Source organism: Aotus nancymaae, unplaced genomic scaffold (assembly GCF_030222135.1).
Source record: "Aotus nancymaae isolate 86718 unplaced genomic scaffold, 86718_ANA_hifiasm-v0.15.2.pri h1tg000049l, whole genome shotgun sequence".
NCBI classification, from domain to species: Eukaryota; Metazoa; Chordata; class Mammalia; order Primates; family Aotidae; genus Aotus; species Aotus nancymaae.
In genome coordinates this window covers 2,905,329-2,922,524 of record NW_026988463.1, presented here as the reverse complement: position 1 = coordinate 2,922,524, position 17,196 = coordinate 2,905,329, and the positions used below count along the sequence as shown (strand labels likewise).

Sequence of the window (17,196 nt, the reverse complement as noted above, 5' to 3'; positions counted from 1 at the left end):
TGGTAGAGATGGGGGCCGTCTCCCTATGCTGTCAAAGGCGGTCTCGAACTCCTGACCTCAGGTGATCAGGTTTTCCTTTAGTACCGTCAGGGATTTCTTTTTTTTTGTTTTTTGAGATGGAGTTTCACTCTTGTTGCCCAAGCTGGAGTGCAATGGTGCACCGCAACCTCCGCCTCCCAGGTTCAAGCTATTCTCCTGCCTCAGCCTCCCGAGTAGCTGGGATTATAGGTGCGTGCCACCAAGCCCAGCTAATTTTTTGTATTTTTAGTAGGGACGTGGTTTCACCATGTTAGCCAGGCTGGTCTCGAACTCCTGACCTTCGGTGATCTACCCGCCTCGGCCTCCCAAAGTGCTGGGATTACAGGCGTGAGCCACCGCGCCCGGCCAGGACTTTTGTTTTAAGAGTTCACAGACCATACAGTCCGTTGTAAAATGGACAGCTGAGTGATCTGCAGTATAGTCAGAGCTGTGCAGCCATCACATTTAGGACATTTCACTCCTCCCAAAAGAAACCTCAAATCCTTAGTATCACTCCCCGACCAATGTGCTTTTTGCCTCTAAATGTCCCTATCCTGGGCATTTCATATGAACAGAATTATATGTGCGCTCTGTGACTGGCTTGTTTCGCTTAAGATGGTGTGTTCAAGGTTCATCCTCACTGTAGCAGGCATCAGTACTTCGTTCCGTTTTATGGACAAATATCTCATTGTATGAATAGACTACGTATCCTTCATTGATGGACATCATGGGTTTTCAATTTTTGCCTATAGGAATAATGATAAGCTCATTTGTGTGTATTTTTGTGTGGACCTGTGTTTCCAGTTCTCCTGGGCAGACGCCTAGAAGAGGAATTGCTGGGGCACAGGGTAACTCTATGTTGAACATTAAGAACTCCCAGAGCATTTTCCAAAGTGGCTGCACCATTTTGCATTGCCACCAAGAGTGTGAGGGTTCCAGTTTCTCCACGTTCTCACCGACACTTATGTCTTGTTAAATGCCGTCCTAGTGGGTGTGAACTGGTATCTCACAGTGGTCTTGATTTGTGTTTCCCTGTAACTAATGATGCTGAGTCTTCAGTTATCCCTGTTGGCCATTTTTATCTCCTTCAATTAATTGCAGAAATTAAATCTTCTTTGGAAAATTGTTTATTCAGGTCCTCTGCCAATTTGTTAATTGGGTTGTCTTTTCATTGTTGTAAGAAATCTGGGCGAAGCATGGTAGCTCACTCCTATAATCCCAGCACTTTGGGAGGCCAGGGCAGGTGGATCACCTGAGGTCAGGAGTTGAAGACGAGCCTGGCCAACATGGTGAAACCCCGTCTCTACTAAAAACACAAAATTAGTTTGTTTGGTGGCACATGCCTGTAATCCCAGCTACTCAGGAGGCCGAGGCAGGAGAATTGTTTGAATCTGGGAGGCGGAGGTTGCAGTGAGCTTGCACCACTGTAGTCCAGCCTGAGAGTCAGCGAAACTCCATCTAAAAAAAAAAAAAAAACAAAAGAAAACACAAACTATGTTCTGAATACAAGTTCCTTATCAGGTATACGACTTGCAAAGAGTTTCTCTATTGTGGGTTGTCTTTTCATTTTTTTTTAATCCCTCTTTTTATTTCATTTAGTTATTTTCATCTGGTTTTTTTGTTTTGTTTTGTTTTGTTTGAGATGGAGTCTTACTCAGCTGCCCAGGCTGGAATGTGATGGTTCGATCTTAGCTCACTGAAAGCTCTGCCTCCCGGGCTCAAATGATTGTCCCTGTGTCAGCCTCCCGAGTAGCTGGGATTACAGGTGCCCCCCGCCCCACACCCAGCTAATTTTTATATTTTAGAGATGAGGTTTTGCCTTTTGGCCAGGCTGGTCTTGAACTTCTGACCTCAGGCGATTGATCCACCTCAACCACCCAAAGTACTGGGATTACAGGCGAGAGCCACCATGCCTGGCCTCCTTTGTAACTGTTACGTTTAGGTCTATGACCCAGTTAGAGTTTAGTTTTTGTGTGTGGTGTGATGAAGGGATTCAATTTATCTTTTCCTATGAGGAAATGCAGTTATCCCAGCACCATTTCGTGAAATTCCCCATTACACTGTCTGGGTATCTTTGTTGAGAACAAACTGACCCTGTGGGTTTATTTCTGGAGTCTCAGTTCTGAATCAGTATTTCCCCTTCTGCCAGTACTACACTGTTTTGATGACTATAGCTTTGTAATGAGTTTTGAAATTTAAAAGTGTGAGTCCTCCAATTTTCCTTTTTTCGAGACAGGGTCTCCCTTTGTCGCCAGGCTGGAGTGCAATGGCGTGATCTCAGCTCACTGCAACTTCCACCTTCCAGGTTCAAGTGATCCTCCTGCCTGAGCCTCCCCAGTAGCTGGGACTTCTGGTGAACGCCACCACACTTGGTTAATTTTTTGTCTTTTTTGGTAGAGATGGGGTTTTACCATGTTGGCCAGGATGGTCTCGGTCTCTTGACCTCATGATCCTCCTGCCTTGGCCTCCCAAAGTGCTGGGATTACAGGCGTGAGCCACTGCGCCCGGCCAAGTCCGCCAGTTTTGTTCTTTTTCAGGATTGTTTTGGCTATTCTCGGTTACTTGAGTTTTCATATACATTTCAGGTGTTCCAATCAATCCATGAACATGGACTATATTTCCATTTACAGTCACATGTCACTTAATGACAGGAAAACACTCTGAGAAATGTCCTTAGACAGTTTTGTTGTGTGAGCACCGTAGTGTACTCACACACACATAGATAACATGCTGTGTGGTTTACAGCCTGTTGCTCCTGGGCTACAGGCTTGTACAGCATGTTACTGTACTGAATACGGTAGGCAACTGGAACACAGTGGTCTTTGTGTATGTAAACATCTAATCATACTAAGGCACAGTATGTTTGGTATAAACCATAAAACATGGTACACCCATATAGGGCACGTAATACGAATCGAGCTTGCAGGGTGGGAAGTTGCTGTGGGTGAGTGGATGGGGAGGCATAGAACATGACTGTCCAGTACTGTAGACTCGGCACACACCACTGAATACTCAGCTACACCACACTTATTTATTTTTTGAGATGGAGTTTCGCTCTTGTCGCCCAGGCTGCAGTGCAATGGCGCGATCTTGGCTCATTACAACCTCTTCCTTCTGAGTTCGAGCATTTCTCCTGCCTCAGCCTCCCAAGTTGCAGAATTATAGGTGCCCACCACCACACCCAGCTAATTTTTGTTATTTTTAGTAGAAATGGGGTTTCACCATGTTGGTCAGGCTGGTCTCAAACTCCTAACCTCAGGTGATCCACCTGCCTCAGCCTCCCAAAGTGCTGGACTGAATGTGGCCTAAATGTATTTAATTTTTTTTTTTTTTTAAACACTCTTGCTCTGTTGCCAGGCTGGAATACAGTGGCATGATTTCAGCTCACTGCGACCTCCAATTCCCAGGTTCAAGCCATTCTCCTGCCTCAGCCTCCCAAGTAGCTGGGGCTGCAGGCATGCACCACTATGCCCAACTAATTTTTGTATTTTTAGTAGAGATGGGGTTTCACCATGTTGGCCAAGATGGTCTCCCTCTCTTGACCTCGTGATCTTCCTGGTGGCTTGAGCCACTGCGCCTGGCAAAGTTTTCTTTAATAATAAATTAATCTCAGCTTACTGTAACTTAATTTTTAAACTTTTTGCTGCTTTTGTAGTAACATGGTTTAAAATACAAATACACTGTAGAGCTGTACACAAGTATTTTTAGAGCCTTATTCTATAATCTTCTATTTTTAAGGATTTTAAAAAATTTAGTTGGACTATTTTTTTTTTTAATAGTCTTTTTTGTTTTTTTTGACATGGAGTCTCTCAGGCTGGAGTGCAATTACATGATCTCAGTGTACTGCAGCCTCAGCCTCCTGAGTAGCTAGGATTACAGGCACATTCCATCATGCCTGGCTAATTTTTGTGTTTTTAGTGGTAGAGATGGGGTTTCACCATGTGGGCCAGGCTGGTCTCGAACTTGTGACCTTAAGTGATACACCCACCTCAGCCTTCCAAAGTGCTGGGATTACAGGTGTGAGCCACTGTGCCTGGCCAAGGATTTTATTTTTAATTTTTTTGTTTAAAAACTAAGACACAGACTCCTCTCTCTCTCTCGCTCGCCTAGGCCTGCAAAGGGTCAGGGTCATCCATGCCGCCGCTGTCTTGCGCCTCCACGTCCTGTCCTGCTGGAAGGTCACCAGAGGCAGTGATGCACTTGGCACTGTCATCTCCTATGATGACGATGCTTTCTTTTGGACACCTCCAAAAGGTCCCGAAGGACCTGTCTGAGGCCATTTTACAATTAACTTTTTTTTTTTTTTTTTTGAGACAGAGTCTTTCTGTTGCCCAGGCCGGAGTGCAATGCTGTCATCTGCGCTCACTGCAACCTCCACCTCCTGGGTTCAAGTGATTCTCGTGCCATAGCCTCCCAAGTAGCTGGAATTACAGGCACCTACTACCATGCCCGGCTAAATTGTGTATCTTTAGTAGAGATGGGGTTTCACCATATTTCCCAAGCTGATCTGGAACTCCTGACCTCTGGTGATCAGACTGCCTCAGCCTCCCGAAGGGCTGGGATTACAGGTATGAGCCACTGCGCCTGGTCTATAGTTGACTTTTTAAATATGTAGGATATATTCTAAAGTAATGATAAAAAGTATAGTAAATACATAAACCAGGAACATAGTTGTTTAATCTCATTACCAATATTATGTACTATATATAATTATATGTGCTGTTTTTGAGACAGGTTCTCTCTCTGTCCCCAGACTGGCATGCAGCTGCATGATCACAGCTCACTGCAGCCTCAGCTTCCCAGGCTCAGGTGACCCTTCCATACATATCAGCCTCCCAAGTAGCTGGGACTATAGGCATGCACCACCACACACAGCTAAATTTTAAATTATGCGGTTTATTTGTTGTTTATATTTTTTAATTTTTAAATTATTTGTAGAGATGGAATCTCACTATGTTGCCAAGGCTAGTCTGTTTTTTTTTTTTTTTTTTTTTTTTTTGAGGGGGAGTCTCTCTTGCCCAGGCTGGAGTGCAGTGGTGTGATCTCAGCTCACTGCAACCTCCACCTCCTGGGTTCAAGCGATTCTCTTTTCTCAGCCTCCCAAGTAGCTGGGATTACAGGTGTGTGCCACCATGCCCATCTAATTTTGCATTAGTAGAGACAGGGTTTCACTCCACCCACCTCTGCATTCCAAAAGTGCTGGGATTACAGGCCTGAGCCACTGTGCCTAGCGCCCAGGCTAGTCTTGAACTCCTGTCTTTGAACTCCAGTCTTGCCCTCCCAATGTGCTGGGATTACACGCATGAGCTACCATGCCTGGCCTGTGCTTTTTTTTTTTTTTGCTTGAGATGAGAGTCTTGCTCTGTCACCAGGCTGGAGTACCATGGCGTGATGTTGGCTCAGTACAACTTCTGACTCGCTGGTTCAAGTGATTCTCCCGCCTCAGCCTCCTGAGTAGCTGAGATTATAGGTACATGCCACCACGCTCAGCTAATTTTGATATTTTTAGTAGAGATGGGGTTTCACTATGTTGGCCAGGATAGTCTCGATCTCATGACTACGTGATCTGCCCTCCTTGGCCTCCCAAAGTACTGGGATTACAGGTGTGAACCACTGCGACTGGCCTTATTTTTTATTTTCTGAGATGGAGTCTCACTCTGTTGCCCAGGCTGGAGTGCAGTGGCGGGATCTTACTCACTGCAGGCTCTGCCTCCTGGGTTCAAGCGGTTCTCCTGCCTCAGCTTCCCAAGTAGCTGAGATTACAGGCATGCACCACCACGCCCAACTAATTCTGATATTTTTAGTAGAGACGGGGTTTCACCATGTTGGCCAGGATGGCCTCGATCTCCTGACCTCGTGATCTGCCCGCCCTCGGCCTCCCAAAGTGCTGGGATTACAGGCGTGAGCCACCGCGCCCAGCCCTGTGCTCTTTTATATGATTGGCAGCACGGTATGTTTGCTGACATCAGCATCACCACAGCCTCATAATGCACTGTGCTAGGATGGCGATAACCAGCTATGGTCACTTGGCGACAAGAGTTTTTCAGCCCCGTTCCAGTCTTACCAAGGGTCACCACGCATGCGTTATGTTGCTGACTGAAATGACACTATGCAGCCTGTGACTGTGTTGAGGTGTTCTTCAATTTTTCAAAGACTATTTTCTAGTATGTAGAGTATATGTTTTATATCTTTGTTAAATTTATTCCTTTTTATTTTGATGGTATTGGAAATACATTTTAAAAGGAAAAATTCTTTTTTTTTTTTTTTTTTGAGGTGGAGTCTTGCTCTTTTCACCCAGGCTGGAGTGCAGGGACGAGATCTCGGCTCACCGCAACCTCTGCCTCCCAGGTTCAAGTGATTCTCCTGCCTCATCCTCCTGAGTAGTTGGGATTACAGGCATGTGCCACCACGCCCTGATATTTTTTTTTTTTTAGTAGAGACAGGGTTTCACCATGTTGGTCAGGCTGGTCTTGAACTCCTGACCTCAGGTGATCCACCCACCTCGGCCTGCCAAAGTGCTGGGATTACAGGCCCGAGCCACCATGCCTGGCCTGGATGTCTTTAATTCCTTTTTTTTTTTTCTTTCCTAATTGCCCGACTGGAAGCTCCATGCAACGTTGCATAGGAGTAGAGACTGGAGGTTCTTGTCCCATTCCTGATCTCGGAGGGCAAAATCCAGTCTTTCACTATTATGTTACCTGTGGGGTTTTCTTTTTTTTTGTCATTTTTGTTTTACTAGAGATGGAGTTTTGCCATGTTGGCCAGGCTGGTCTTGAACTCCTGACCTCAGTCAATCTGTCCTACTTGGCCTCCCAAACTGCTTGGGATTACAGGCATAAGCCACCGTGTCTGGCCACTTGTGGGGTTTTCACAATTTTTTTTTTTTTTTAGACAGTTTTCCTGCTCTTGCCCAAGCTGGAGTGCTCCCTGCAACCTACGCCTCCTGGGTTTGAGCAATTCTCCTGCCTCAGCCTCCAAATAGCAAAGATTACAGGTGCCCACTGCCCACCACCATGCCCGGCTAATTCTTTTATTTTTAGTAGAAAGGGGGTTTCACCATGTGAGCCAGGCTGGTTTGTGGTTTTTATCAGGAAAGGGTGTGATCACATGGCTTCTGTCCTTTTCTCTACTGATGAGGTGTGCAGGCATCCCCAGATCAGTCCTAGGTTTGGTGATTTCACCAGCAGCCACAGGACTTAGCCTGTCATTATACTCCTAAGATTTACTATGGCGAAAAGATGCGATGCAGAATTCACAACAGGAAAAAGCAGGAGGGGTGAAGTCTGGAGGAAACTAGGTAGAAGCTCCCAAAGTCCTCCCCGCCTGAAGTCACGCAGAATGTGCTTAATCCTCCAGGCACGAGCTGGGACATGTGCAGGGGTTTTATTGGGGGTTGGTCATGTAGGTACATTGCACCTGGGTGACTGAATATGGTCACCGAAATTCCAGACTCAGAAGGAAAGCAAATGTTCAGCGAATCTCACATGATTTGTACAGAGAAGACCGAGCAATTGTTACTTAGGGATATCGCTGTATCCACGTAGGCGCGCTCTACCAGTCAAGTTACAGATGCCCGCTGTGTGCGGTGGCTCTTATCTCTAATCCCAGCACTTTAGGAGTCCAAGGTGGGTGGATCACTTGAGGTCAGGAGTTTGAAAGCAGCCTGGCTAATATGGTGAAACCACGTCTCTACTAAAAATACAAAAAGTCAGCTGCGTGTGGTGGTGGGCACCTGTAATCCCAGCTACTCGGGAGACTGAGGTTGCAGTGAGCCCAGATCATGCCACTGCACTCCAGCCTGGCTGACAGAGTGAGACTCCATCTCAAAAAAAGTTCCTGGATGCCAAGTAAGGGTGAACCTTGCACACAGGCTGTTCTTAGGGCAGCAGTCTCGGGCCTGCTGTGTTAAGTCTGGTCTGTACATATGGTGTATCACATGAATTGGTTTTGCATGTGAATGAATTCCTAGGAGAAATCTTGGCCGTGGTATATAATGCTTTTTTAGGTTGCTGGATTCTGTTTGCTGGTATTTTCTTGAAGGTTTTGTATTCTATATTCCTAAGAAATACTGGTCTGTAGTTTTCTGTGATTCCTTTGCTTGGTTTTGGTATCAGGGTGATACTGGTCTTACAGAATGAGCTGGGGCCAGGCATCGTGGCTCATACCTATAATTGCAGCACTTTGGGAGGCCAAGACAGGTGGATTGCTTGGAACCTGGGCAACATGGCAAAAGCCTGTCTCTACTAAAAATTGAAAAATTAGCCAGGCATGGTGGTACGTGCCTGTAGTCCCAGCTTCTCAGGAGGCCGAGGTTGCAGTGAGCCGAGATGACGCCACCACACTCCAGCCTGAGTGTGAGAGGGAGACCCTGTCAGAATGAGGTCCATAGCAATGTCCCATCTTCCATTCCTGATTTTAGTATTTTTTTATCTTTAGCTAGAGCTAAATATGTCAGTTTTCTTGATCCTTTTACATTTCTTTCCTTCTGCTTTAGTTCTTTTCTCTTTTTTTTTTTTTTTTTTTTTGTGGAGGTGGGGTCTTACCCTGTTGCCCAGGCTAGTGTGGAACTCCTGGACTCAAGTGATCCTCCCATCTTGCCACCCAAAGTGCTAGGATTACAGGTGCAAGCCCCTGTGCCGAGCCCTATTCATTCAGAGACAGGATCTTGCTGTCACCCTGGCTGGCAGGCAGTGGTGTGATCACGCCTCACTGCAGCCTCCACCTCCAGGTTCAAGTGTTACCACCAGCACATGCTACCGTGTCTGGCTAAAAGTTTTTGATTTTTTTGGTAGGGACGAGGTCTCACTATGATGTTGCCCAGGCTTCTTTTTAGTGTTTTTAGACACAGATTTTTCTCTAAGCGTGGCTTTCAGTGAAGCCCGTAAGTTGTGTCTCCATTTTCATTTATTTCAAAGTATTTTATAATTATCTTCTTTGGCTCATTGTTTTAAATTACAGACAGGGTCATGCTCTGTTGCCACAACTGGTTTCAAACTCCTGAGCTCGAGTGATCCTCCTGCCTCTGCCTCCCAGAGTGCTGAGATTATAGGCCTGAGCTGTTGTGCCCAGCCTGACTCACTGGTTTCTTATAAATATGTACAGATTAACACACTCTTGAGTTTCTCACATTTTTTTGATTTTTTTTTTTTTTTTTTGGTCATTCAGGCTGGAGTGCAGTGACATGATCTTAGCCACAGCAACCTCTTAGTAGCTGGGATTACAGGCATGGCCATCACACCCGGCTAATTTTTATATTTTTAGTAGAGACGGGATTTCACTATGTTGGCCAGGCTGGTCTGGAACTGCCAATCTCAAATGATTTGCCAGCCTTGGCCTCCCCAAGTCCTGGGATTATAGGTATGAGCTACTGCACCCAGCCCTAAAAGGACTGAAATCATACAAAGCATGTTCTTTGACCACAGTGGAATATTACAAATCAACCACAAGGCCGGGCAAGGTGGCTCATGCCTGGAATCCCAGCACTTTGGGAGGCCGAGGTGGGCAGATCATTTGAAGTCAGGAGTTTGAGACCAGCCTGGCCAACATGATGAAACCCTGTCTCCACTAAGAATATAAAACTTAGCTGGGTGTGGTGGCACATGCCTGTAATTCCAGCTACTTGGGAGGCTGTGGCAGGAGAATCACTTGAACCCGGGAGGTGGAGGTTGCAGTGAGCTTAGATCGAGCCAGTGTACTTCAGCCTGAGCGGCAGAGAGTCCATGACAAAAAAAAAAAAGGCATCTTGCTTTATGGCCTGGCTGTGGTTTACCCTGGAGAGCATTCCATGTATCTTGAGAAGAACTTGAATTCTGCTGCTGCCAGCTGCCGCCAGCTGCCCTCTCGTTCTCTCTCTGGGTTGCTCACTTTGGGGGATGATGGCTGCCATGTGAAGGACACTCAAGCTGCCCCCAGGAGGGTCCCTGTGGTGAGAAGCAGCTCTTCCAGCCCCCAGCCACAAGGCAGTGGATACTCCAGGTGGCTGCCGCCCTGGCTCACACATTCTATCCATCCCAGCGTAACCGCTCCTAGCATGTTGACCCACAAAAGCTGACAGCACATACTTGTTGATGTAACCAGTGACGCACCATTGGGTAACCAGTACAATTACCCGGAAAGTGGCTGGCCTTCAGGAGAACACGTCTTGAAGCACAGTTGAACGTGGATCTTTTCTGAGAAGAAAAAAAAAAAATGAAAACATGAATTAAGGCCATGAAGATAAAGACAACTGGGTGGAGGGTGCTGGGAATTCAACATGTCAAGCTGCCTGTCCCTGGAAACATAAGCTACTTGAGATCTTAAGAGTCAGTCTTCAGCTGCTGTCATAGAAAGTACTGGGAGTCAACTAGACACCAAAGACAGGAGGCCAGGCCCCCAGCCCAGCCTCTTGCTTAAACCCAGTAGTGGCTTTCTCAGCCGGGCGCGGTGGCTCACGCCTGTAATCCCAGCACTTTGGGAGGCTGAGGCGGGCCGATCACCTGAGGTCAGGAGTTCAAGACCAGCCTGACCAACATGGAGAAACCCCATCTTTACTAAGAATACAAAATTAGCTGGGTGTGGTGGTGCATGCCTGTAATCCCAGCTATTGGGGAGGCTGAGGCAGGAGAATCGCTTGAGCCTGGGAGGCGGAGGGTGCAGTGAGCCGAGATCACGCCATTTTCCTCCAGCCTGGGCAACAAGAGGGAAACTCCGTCTCAAAAAAAATAAAAATAGAAAATAGTGGCTTTCTCAAATCCTTTTTTCAAAAATATTTTTGTACAGATAGGGTCTTGATCTGTCACCCAGGCCGGATGGCAGTGGTACAATCATGGCTCACTGCAGCCTCTACCTCCTGGGCTCAAGTGATCCTCCCGCCTCAGCCTCCTGAGGAGCTGCAGCCGCAAGCATGTGCCGCCACACCCAGCTGATTTTAAACATTTAAAATTGTGTTTTAGAGACAAGGTTTCACCATGTTGGCCAGGCCGGCCTCAAACTCCTGGGCTCAAGCGATCCTTGTGCCTTGGCCTCCCAGAGTGCTGGGATTACAGGGATGAGCCACTGCGCCTGGCCCACTGAATTTGTAGTTTTGAGACAGTCTTGCTCTGTCGTCAGGCTGCGGTGCAGTGGCGCCATGTCATTCTTCAGCCTGAGCGGCAACCTCCACCTCTGCCTCCCGAGCAGCTGGGATTACAGGTGTGAGCCACCACACCTGGCCGACACACAGTGCCTTCTAAAGACTGGTTTTATATTCTGTTCGTGTGAACGGAACCCATTTTCGATAAAATTCTTGTAAATGTGTAATTTGTATGTGCACACAGCACAGTCTCCTCCATGGGTGCCGGACCTGGGGCATCAGTTCTGAGGGGTTGGAAATGAAAATGCCCCGTCAGTACCTGGGTCCTCCTGCTGCGCCGTGCTGGGGAGCCGTTCCCGCTGCCTCAAGGCCTCCAAGCCCACCATGTCGGGCTGGTGGCAGTGGCTGCGCATGACCATGACCCGGTGGCCCTGGGTGATGGCGCGGCTGCGGCAGCCAAGCCGAGCCTGGTCCCGGCACATCCAGTACACCTTCTCCCCGGCCGCCTTCTCCTTCCTATAGAGGAAGGACTCGTGCACCAGGAACCTGCCACCCAGAGAAGTCCTCAGGAACTCCAGGGGCTGGAGGGGTTCTGAAAGGCAAAGCGACACTGTGAGTGGGGCCTGGGTGGCAGGGTTGTGGGTCTACTTCATCCCCCCAGCCGGCCCCGTGGTGGTCCCTGCCCTCCTCCCCTCTGCCTGCTCCTCTAGCCCTGACTCCCACACTGGCTATCTCTGTCCAAGGGCTCGGGGGATGTCTGGGCAGGTGGCCTGGCAGCCGCTGGACCGTGAATGCTCCTGGAGGCCTATCCTGACCCCTCAGACCCATCCCCCAGGGCAGGGACTGGGCACCAAGGCCTCCTGGCTCCCTGTCCACCTACCCCTCAGCCACTGGGCAGCCATTTGGACTCCTCTGACTTTTAACAAGCTGAACTGAAAGGTCACATGATGTTGTGGTGGCCAGAGAGAACCCCGTGAGACTGGAAGCAGTAGGGGTGGCGCGGGGGTAGACAAAGGGTGTCCAGGGTCCACCCTGTGGCCCCGCAGCAGATGCGAAGCACTATCTGCGGCTGCTGCTGCCATCCCCGGCCGCCGCCTCCAGCTGCCACCCCCTTCCTCTAGAGAGCTGAGTGGGTTTCTGCCCCAACAGCGAGTCACAGCAGAGGACCAGCGGCAGGAGCGGGGAGCCTGCAGATGGAGTTGACGGCCCAGGCTGCTGGACCACCATGTACAACACACATGCCACCTCCCACAGGCAGCCTCCAGCCAGCATGGGAGGCACAGGTTCCTGGAGACCGGGGTCACCGAGCCTGCCCGCACCTGGGCCGTCCCAGTGTGCCAGATTGGGGAAGTGCTCCCGCTGCCGCAGGGCCTCGAGGCCGCCCAGGTCCGGCGGGTGGCAGTGCCTGCGCATGACCATGACCCGCCGGCCCTGGGTGATGGCGCGGCTGCGGCAGCCCATGCGGGCCTGGTCCCGGCAGGTCCAGTACACCTTCTCCCCGGCCGCCTTCTCCCGCCGGTAGAGGAAGGACTCGTACACCAGGAAGCTGCCCCCAAGTGGCGTCTTTAGGAACTCAGGGCCTCCTGTTGAGAAATGGGAGAGGCAGTGAGGGCGGAGCAGAGGACGCCAGCTCTTAGAGATCAGCAGGGCAAGCGGTGACCTCCCTCAACGACCACACCCCCTCCTCACAGTGAGGGCCCCGCAGCCCAAGCCACAGATGCCACCATCCCCTCAACTCTGCTGGGCCTCCAGCTGCGGGGGTGCCCCTCTGGAGGCTGGGGATGGGTCAGGTGAGGCCCCACCTCACGATGCCTGCAGGGAGACAGTGTGTGCTGCACCACTCGCCCTTCCCGGCACCCGCCCTGGTTAGCACGCAGGGTGCGCTGTGCCTGGTTGCTCAGAGGAATGACCCAGGGCCTTCGGGGACAAAGCAGCTCAGGAGCTGGATACAGCTGAGAGGGGTCGCCCCTGAGAGCCGGGCAGGCGGAGATGTGACCCAAGGGCTGTGGGCAGGAAGCAAGGGAGCAGCGCCCACTGTCCTGGATGTGGTGAGGGCAGGACCCTGGGGGGTGGCTGTGCCTTGCCCAGAGGATGCCCTTCCCTCCGTGCAGGCACAGGGGCCACAGAGGCGGGGAGGCAGGCTGGGGTGTCTGGGGAACATCACGTACTAGTGAAAGCAGGGATGGGGGTGGTAGCAAGCCCTAGAGGAGGAGGGGACAGAGGGTGGGAGGCGTCTGGCTGCGGAACCACCTTCAAGAGGGACAGAGAGGGCTGGGCAGGGGTGACCCAGAGCAGGGAGACTTGGAGGGGGGAGGATCCTGCAGGGCACAGCAGCACAGCAGTCTGGAGACAGAGCCGGCCAGAAGGAAGGTGGGGACCCCAGACCACATGCACACTTCACCCCCTTCCACGTGTGAGGAAAACATCCAGCAGGGGGCTCAGCCTGTACTCCCAGCACTTTGGGAGGCCAAGGCGGGTGGATCACCTGAGGTCAGGAGTTTGAGACCAGCCTGACCAATATGGTGAAACCCCATCTCTACTAAAAATACAAAATTAGCCAGGTGTGGTAGCACATGCCTGTAATCCCAGCTACTTGGGAAGCTGAGATAGGAGAATCACTCGAATCTGGGAGGCTGGGATTGAAGTGAGATTGTGTCATTGCACTCCAGCCTAGGCAACAGAGTGGGACCTGTCTCAAAAAATTAAATTAATTTGAAAAAAAATTGAAGTTTCAGACGGTACTGTAAAAATGACTCCTCAGGCCAGGCATGGTGGCTCACACCTGTAATCCCAGCACCTTGGGAGGTGGGTGGATCACCTGAGGTTGGCAGTTTGAGACCAGCCTGGCTAACATGATGAAACCCTGTTTCTATCTATATCTATCTATCTATTTAGAGACGCGGTTTCACCATGGTCAGGATGGTCTTGATCTCTTGACTTTGTGATCCGCCCACCTCGGCCTCCCAAAGTGCTGGGATTACAGGTGTGAGCCACTGCGCTCGGTCTCGAAACCCTGTTTCTAGTAAAAATACTAAAAATTAGCCGGGTGTGGTAGTGGGTGCCTGCAATCCAAGCTACTCGAGAGGCTGAGGCAGGAGAATTGCTTAAACTCGGGAGGTGGAGGTTGCGGTGGGCCAAGGTCTCGTTCTCGCACTCCAGCCTGAGCGAACAGTGAAACTCCATCATCTCAGGAAAAAAAAAAACCACACACGAGACACTGCGGGGGTCGAGGCCAGCCTTTCTGGACATCGTGTGTGTCTATGGCACTGCCGGCCCAGAGGAGCAGCTGCGTGCATGTAAGTATCACCTCCTCAATCCTTATCTCCTCACCTTAGGACAGGCTAACACCGTAGCAACACGAGACTGACCGTGTGCAGTCACTGGCCTCTATTAACACCATGAACTCTTAAACAGGAGGAGGGTAGGGAGGTCTAGCCCTGCTGCGGCTACTGTGGGGCAAGTTGGCCAGAAGGTGGGACCCCACCATTGAAAGCCAAGGAGGAGGCCAGGGCCACAGGTCCTTCTAGGATGTTCAAAGAAGGGAACATGACGTTTGCCAGCAGGACACGCAGGGTTGAGGGGGAAGGCAGCATGGGCTCCTGCCTGCTTACCGGGGCCCAGCTCCCTGCCCATCCCCAGGTACCTGGGCTCCCCCGCTGCGCCGGGTTGGGGCGTTTCTCCCGCTGCCTCAGGGCCTCCAGGCCTCCCAGGTCGGGCGGGTGGCAGTGGCCGCGCATCACAGTCACCCGCTGTCCCTGGGTGATGGCACGGCTGCGGCAGCCCATGCGGGCCTGGTCCCGGCAGGTCCAGTACACCTTCTCCCCGGCCGCCTTCTCCCGCCGGTAGAGGAAAGACTCGTATACCAGGAAGCTGCCCCCTAGGGGCGTCTTCAGGAACTCAGGGCCTCCTGGGGAGATTGGGGAGGCTGTCAGGGCAGGAGGCAGGGGCTGGGCAGGCCTGATTCCACCCCCTTCCCTCCCTGGACCTCTGGAAGCAAAAGTCAAGGCAGGGCCGGCGAGCCCCAAAGGAAGGAGGCTCACCAGCGTCTGCGTCCATGCCCTGGTCCTCGTCTGGGGATACTTCAGGGGCTTGGGGCTGGGTTGGCAGCTCCTGGTCCTCGAGTTTTGCTCGCTTTCTGGGCTGGGGCCTGGTGAGAGTCAGGGAGCCAGAGCCCCTGCGGTAGAGCAGACTGTCCACTCCTCGAAGCAGCGTGTCCACTTGGCTCCCAGGGCCGTCCTGCCCAGCCTGAAGCGTGTCCATGGCCTTCTCCTGCTGCCGCCGGGCCTCCAGGCCCTCCACGTCGGGCGGGTGGCAGTGGCCACGCATCACCATCACCCGCTGTCCCTGGGTGATGGCACGGCTCCGGCAGCTGTACAGCGCGTGGTCCCGGCAGGTCCAGTACACCTTGTCCCCGACGGCCTTCTCCCGCTTGTAGAGGAATGACTCGTGCACCAGGAAGCTGCCCCCGTAGCACGTCCTCAGGAACTCGAGGGGCCGGGCCTGTCCTGGAGGAGGGACCCAGGCGGTCACGGCCCCTGGGGGTGGGGAGGAGCCCAGGACGGGGCAGCCACTGCAGACTCTGGGGGCTCACACGAGCCATTCTCCTTTATGGCTGAAATTTACTCTGGCCTCCTAAGCCAGATGTGCTGGAGCCCCCAAGCCCACTCCCACTGAAACCCCACCACCCAGCAACCCAGAAGGGGTCTCGTTCCTTTCCTAGTGGTCAGCGAGGTCGTCCCAGCTCACGGCTGTTACGTGCTGCATCAAGGTCACACCTGGAGGGCCAACCTGGACTCAGACTCGGGGGCCTCTGCTCTGTCACTCCTGCTTATCTATTTTTTTAGGATTTAAAAAATTTATTCATTTTTGCTCTGGCGGGGTGTGGTGGCTCACAGCTGTAATCCCAGCACTTTGGGAGGCCAAGGCAGGTGGATCACGAGGTCAGGAGTTTGAGACCAGTTTGGCCAATATAGTGAAACCCCATCCCTACTAAAAATACAAAAATTAGCTGGGCATGGTGGCAGGCACCTGTAGTTCCAGCTACTTGGGAGGCTGAGGCGGGAGAATTGCTTAAACCCAGGAGGTGGAGGCTGATGGTGAGCTGAGATCGTGCCACTGCACTCCAGCCCGGGCAACAGAGCAAGACTCTCATCTTAAAAATTAAAAAAAAAAAGTATCCATGTTTGAATAACACACACGTTATAATACACTCAAATGGCTCCAAAAGATCACAGTGAAAAATTTCTCCCTTTTCCTCGCCTCTCCCTTCCCGCCCCAGACGCACCAGGGCAGTGGCCTCAGCAAATCCTTAAAGCCGTGTCAGGAAGTGAATGGCCTCCTTGAACTCAAGCCCACCTCCTAGTTACTGGTAATAAAATACCCAGAACTCCCATCTGCCACTTGCCAAGCCCCAAACGTGCAATTTAAACAATCCAGGTTATCATAGCAGGCTTAAGATAAAGCACCTAAAACTCAAAAAATGAAGCCAATTTTCTAAGGCTACAGAGCTACCATCAGGCAAGGCTGGGATTTGAATCTAGGACCCAAAACCCAAGACTGTCCCCCTAGGTGTCTTTCCTGAACTTAATGGACACCAGAATTGCCCGGGGAACCAGACCCAATTCTGATTTGAGACACAGTCTCTCTCTCTTGTCTAGGCTGGAGTGCAGTGGCACAATCCCCGCTCACTGCAGCCTCAATCCCATGGCTTAAGTGATCCGCCCACCGCAGTCTCCTAAGTGGCTGGGACCACAGGCGCACACCACAACAGCTGACTGAATTTTTGTAAATGTCAAGTCTCACTATGTTGGCCAGGCTGGTCTTGAACTCCTGGGCTCAACCGATCCTCCTGCCCCGACCTCCCAAAGTGCTAGGATTATAGGCATGAGCCACTGTGCCCAGTCCACATTTACATATACGTACTTTTTTCTATGAGACCAAATCTTGCTCTGCTGCCCAGGCGGGAGTGCAGTGGCGTGATCTCAGCACACTGCAACCTCTACCTCCCGAGTTCAAGCAAGTCTCCAGCCTCAGCCACCTAAGTAGCTGGGATTATAGGAACGAGCCACCACACCTGGCTAATGTTTCTATCTTTAGTAGAGATAGGGTTTCACCATGTTGGCCAGGCT

At 51.1% G+C, this 17,196-nt stretch overlaps 1 protein-coding gene across 1 annotated transcript in view; it reads right to left on the bottom strand.

Moving 5' to 3' along the window:
• FLYWCH1 (FLYWCH-type zinc finger 1) overlaps positions 1 to 17,196 on the bottom strand; it is a 54,315-nt gene that overhangs the window by 3,992 nt on the left and 33,127 nt on the right. The window contains exons 6-10 of the mRNA XM_064362359.1: positions 15,109 to 15,573; positions 14,712 to 14,975; positions 12,388 to 12,651; positions 11,388 to 11,660; positions 10,127 to 10,187 (exon numbers count right to left, since the gene is read on the bottom strand). Of these exons, the coding sequence (XP_064218429.1) occupies positions 10,127 to 10,187; positions 11,388 to 11,660; positions 12,388 to 12,651; positions 14,712 to 14,975; positions 15,109 to 15,573 (1,327 nt within the window). The remainder of the gene's footprint in view (positions 1 to 10,126; positions 10,188 to 11,387; positions 11,661 to 12,387; positions 12,652 to 14,711; positions 14,976 to 15,108; positions 15,574 to 17,196) is intronic.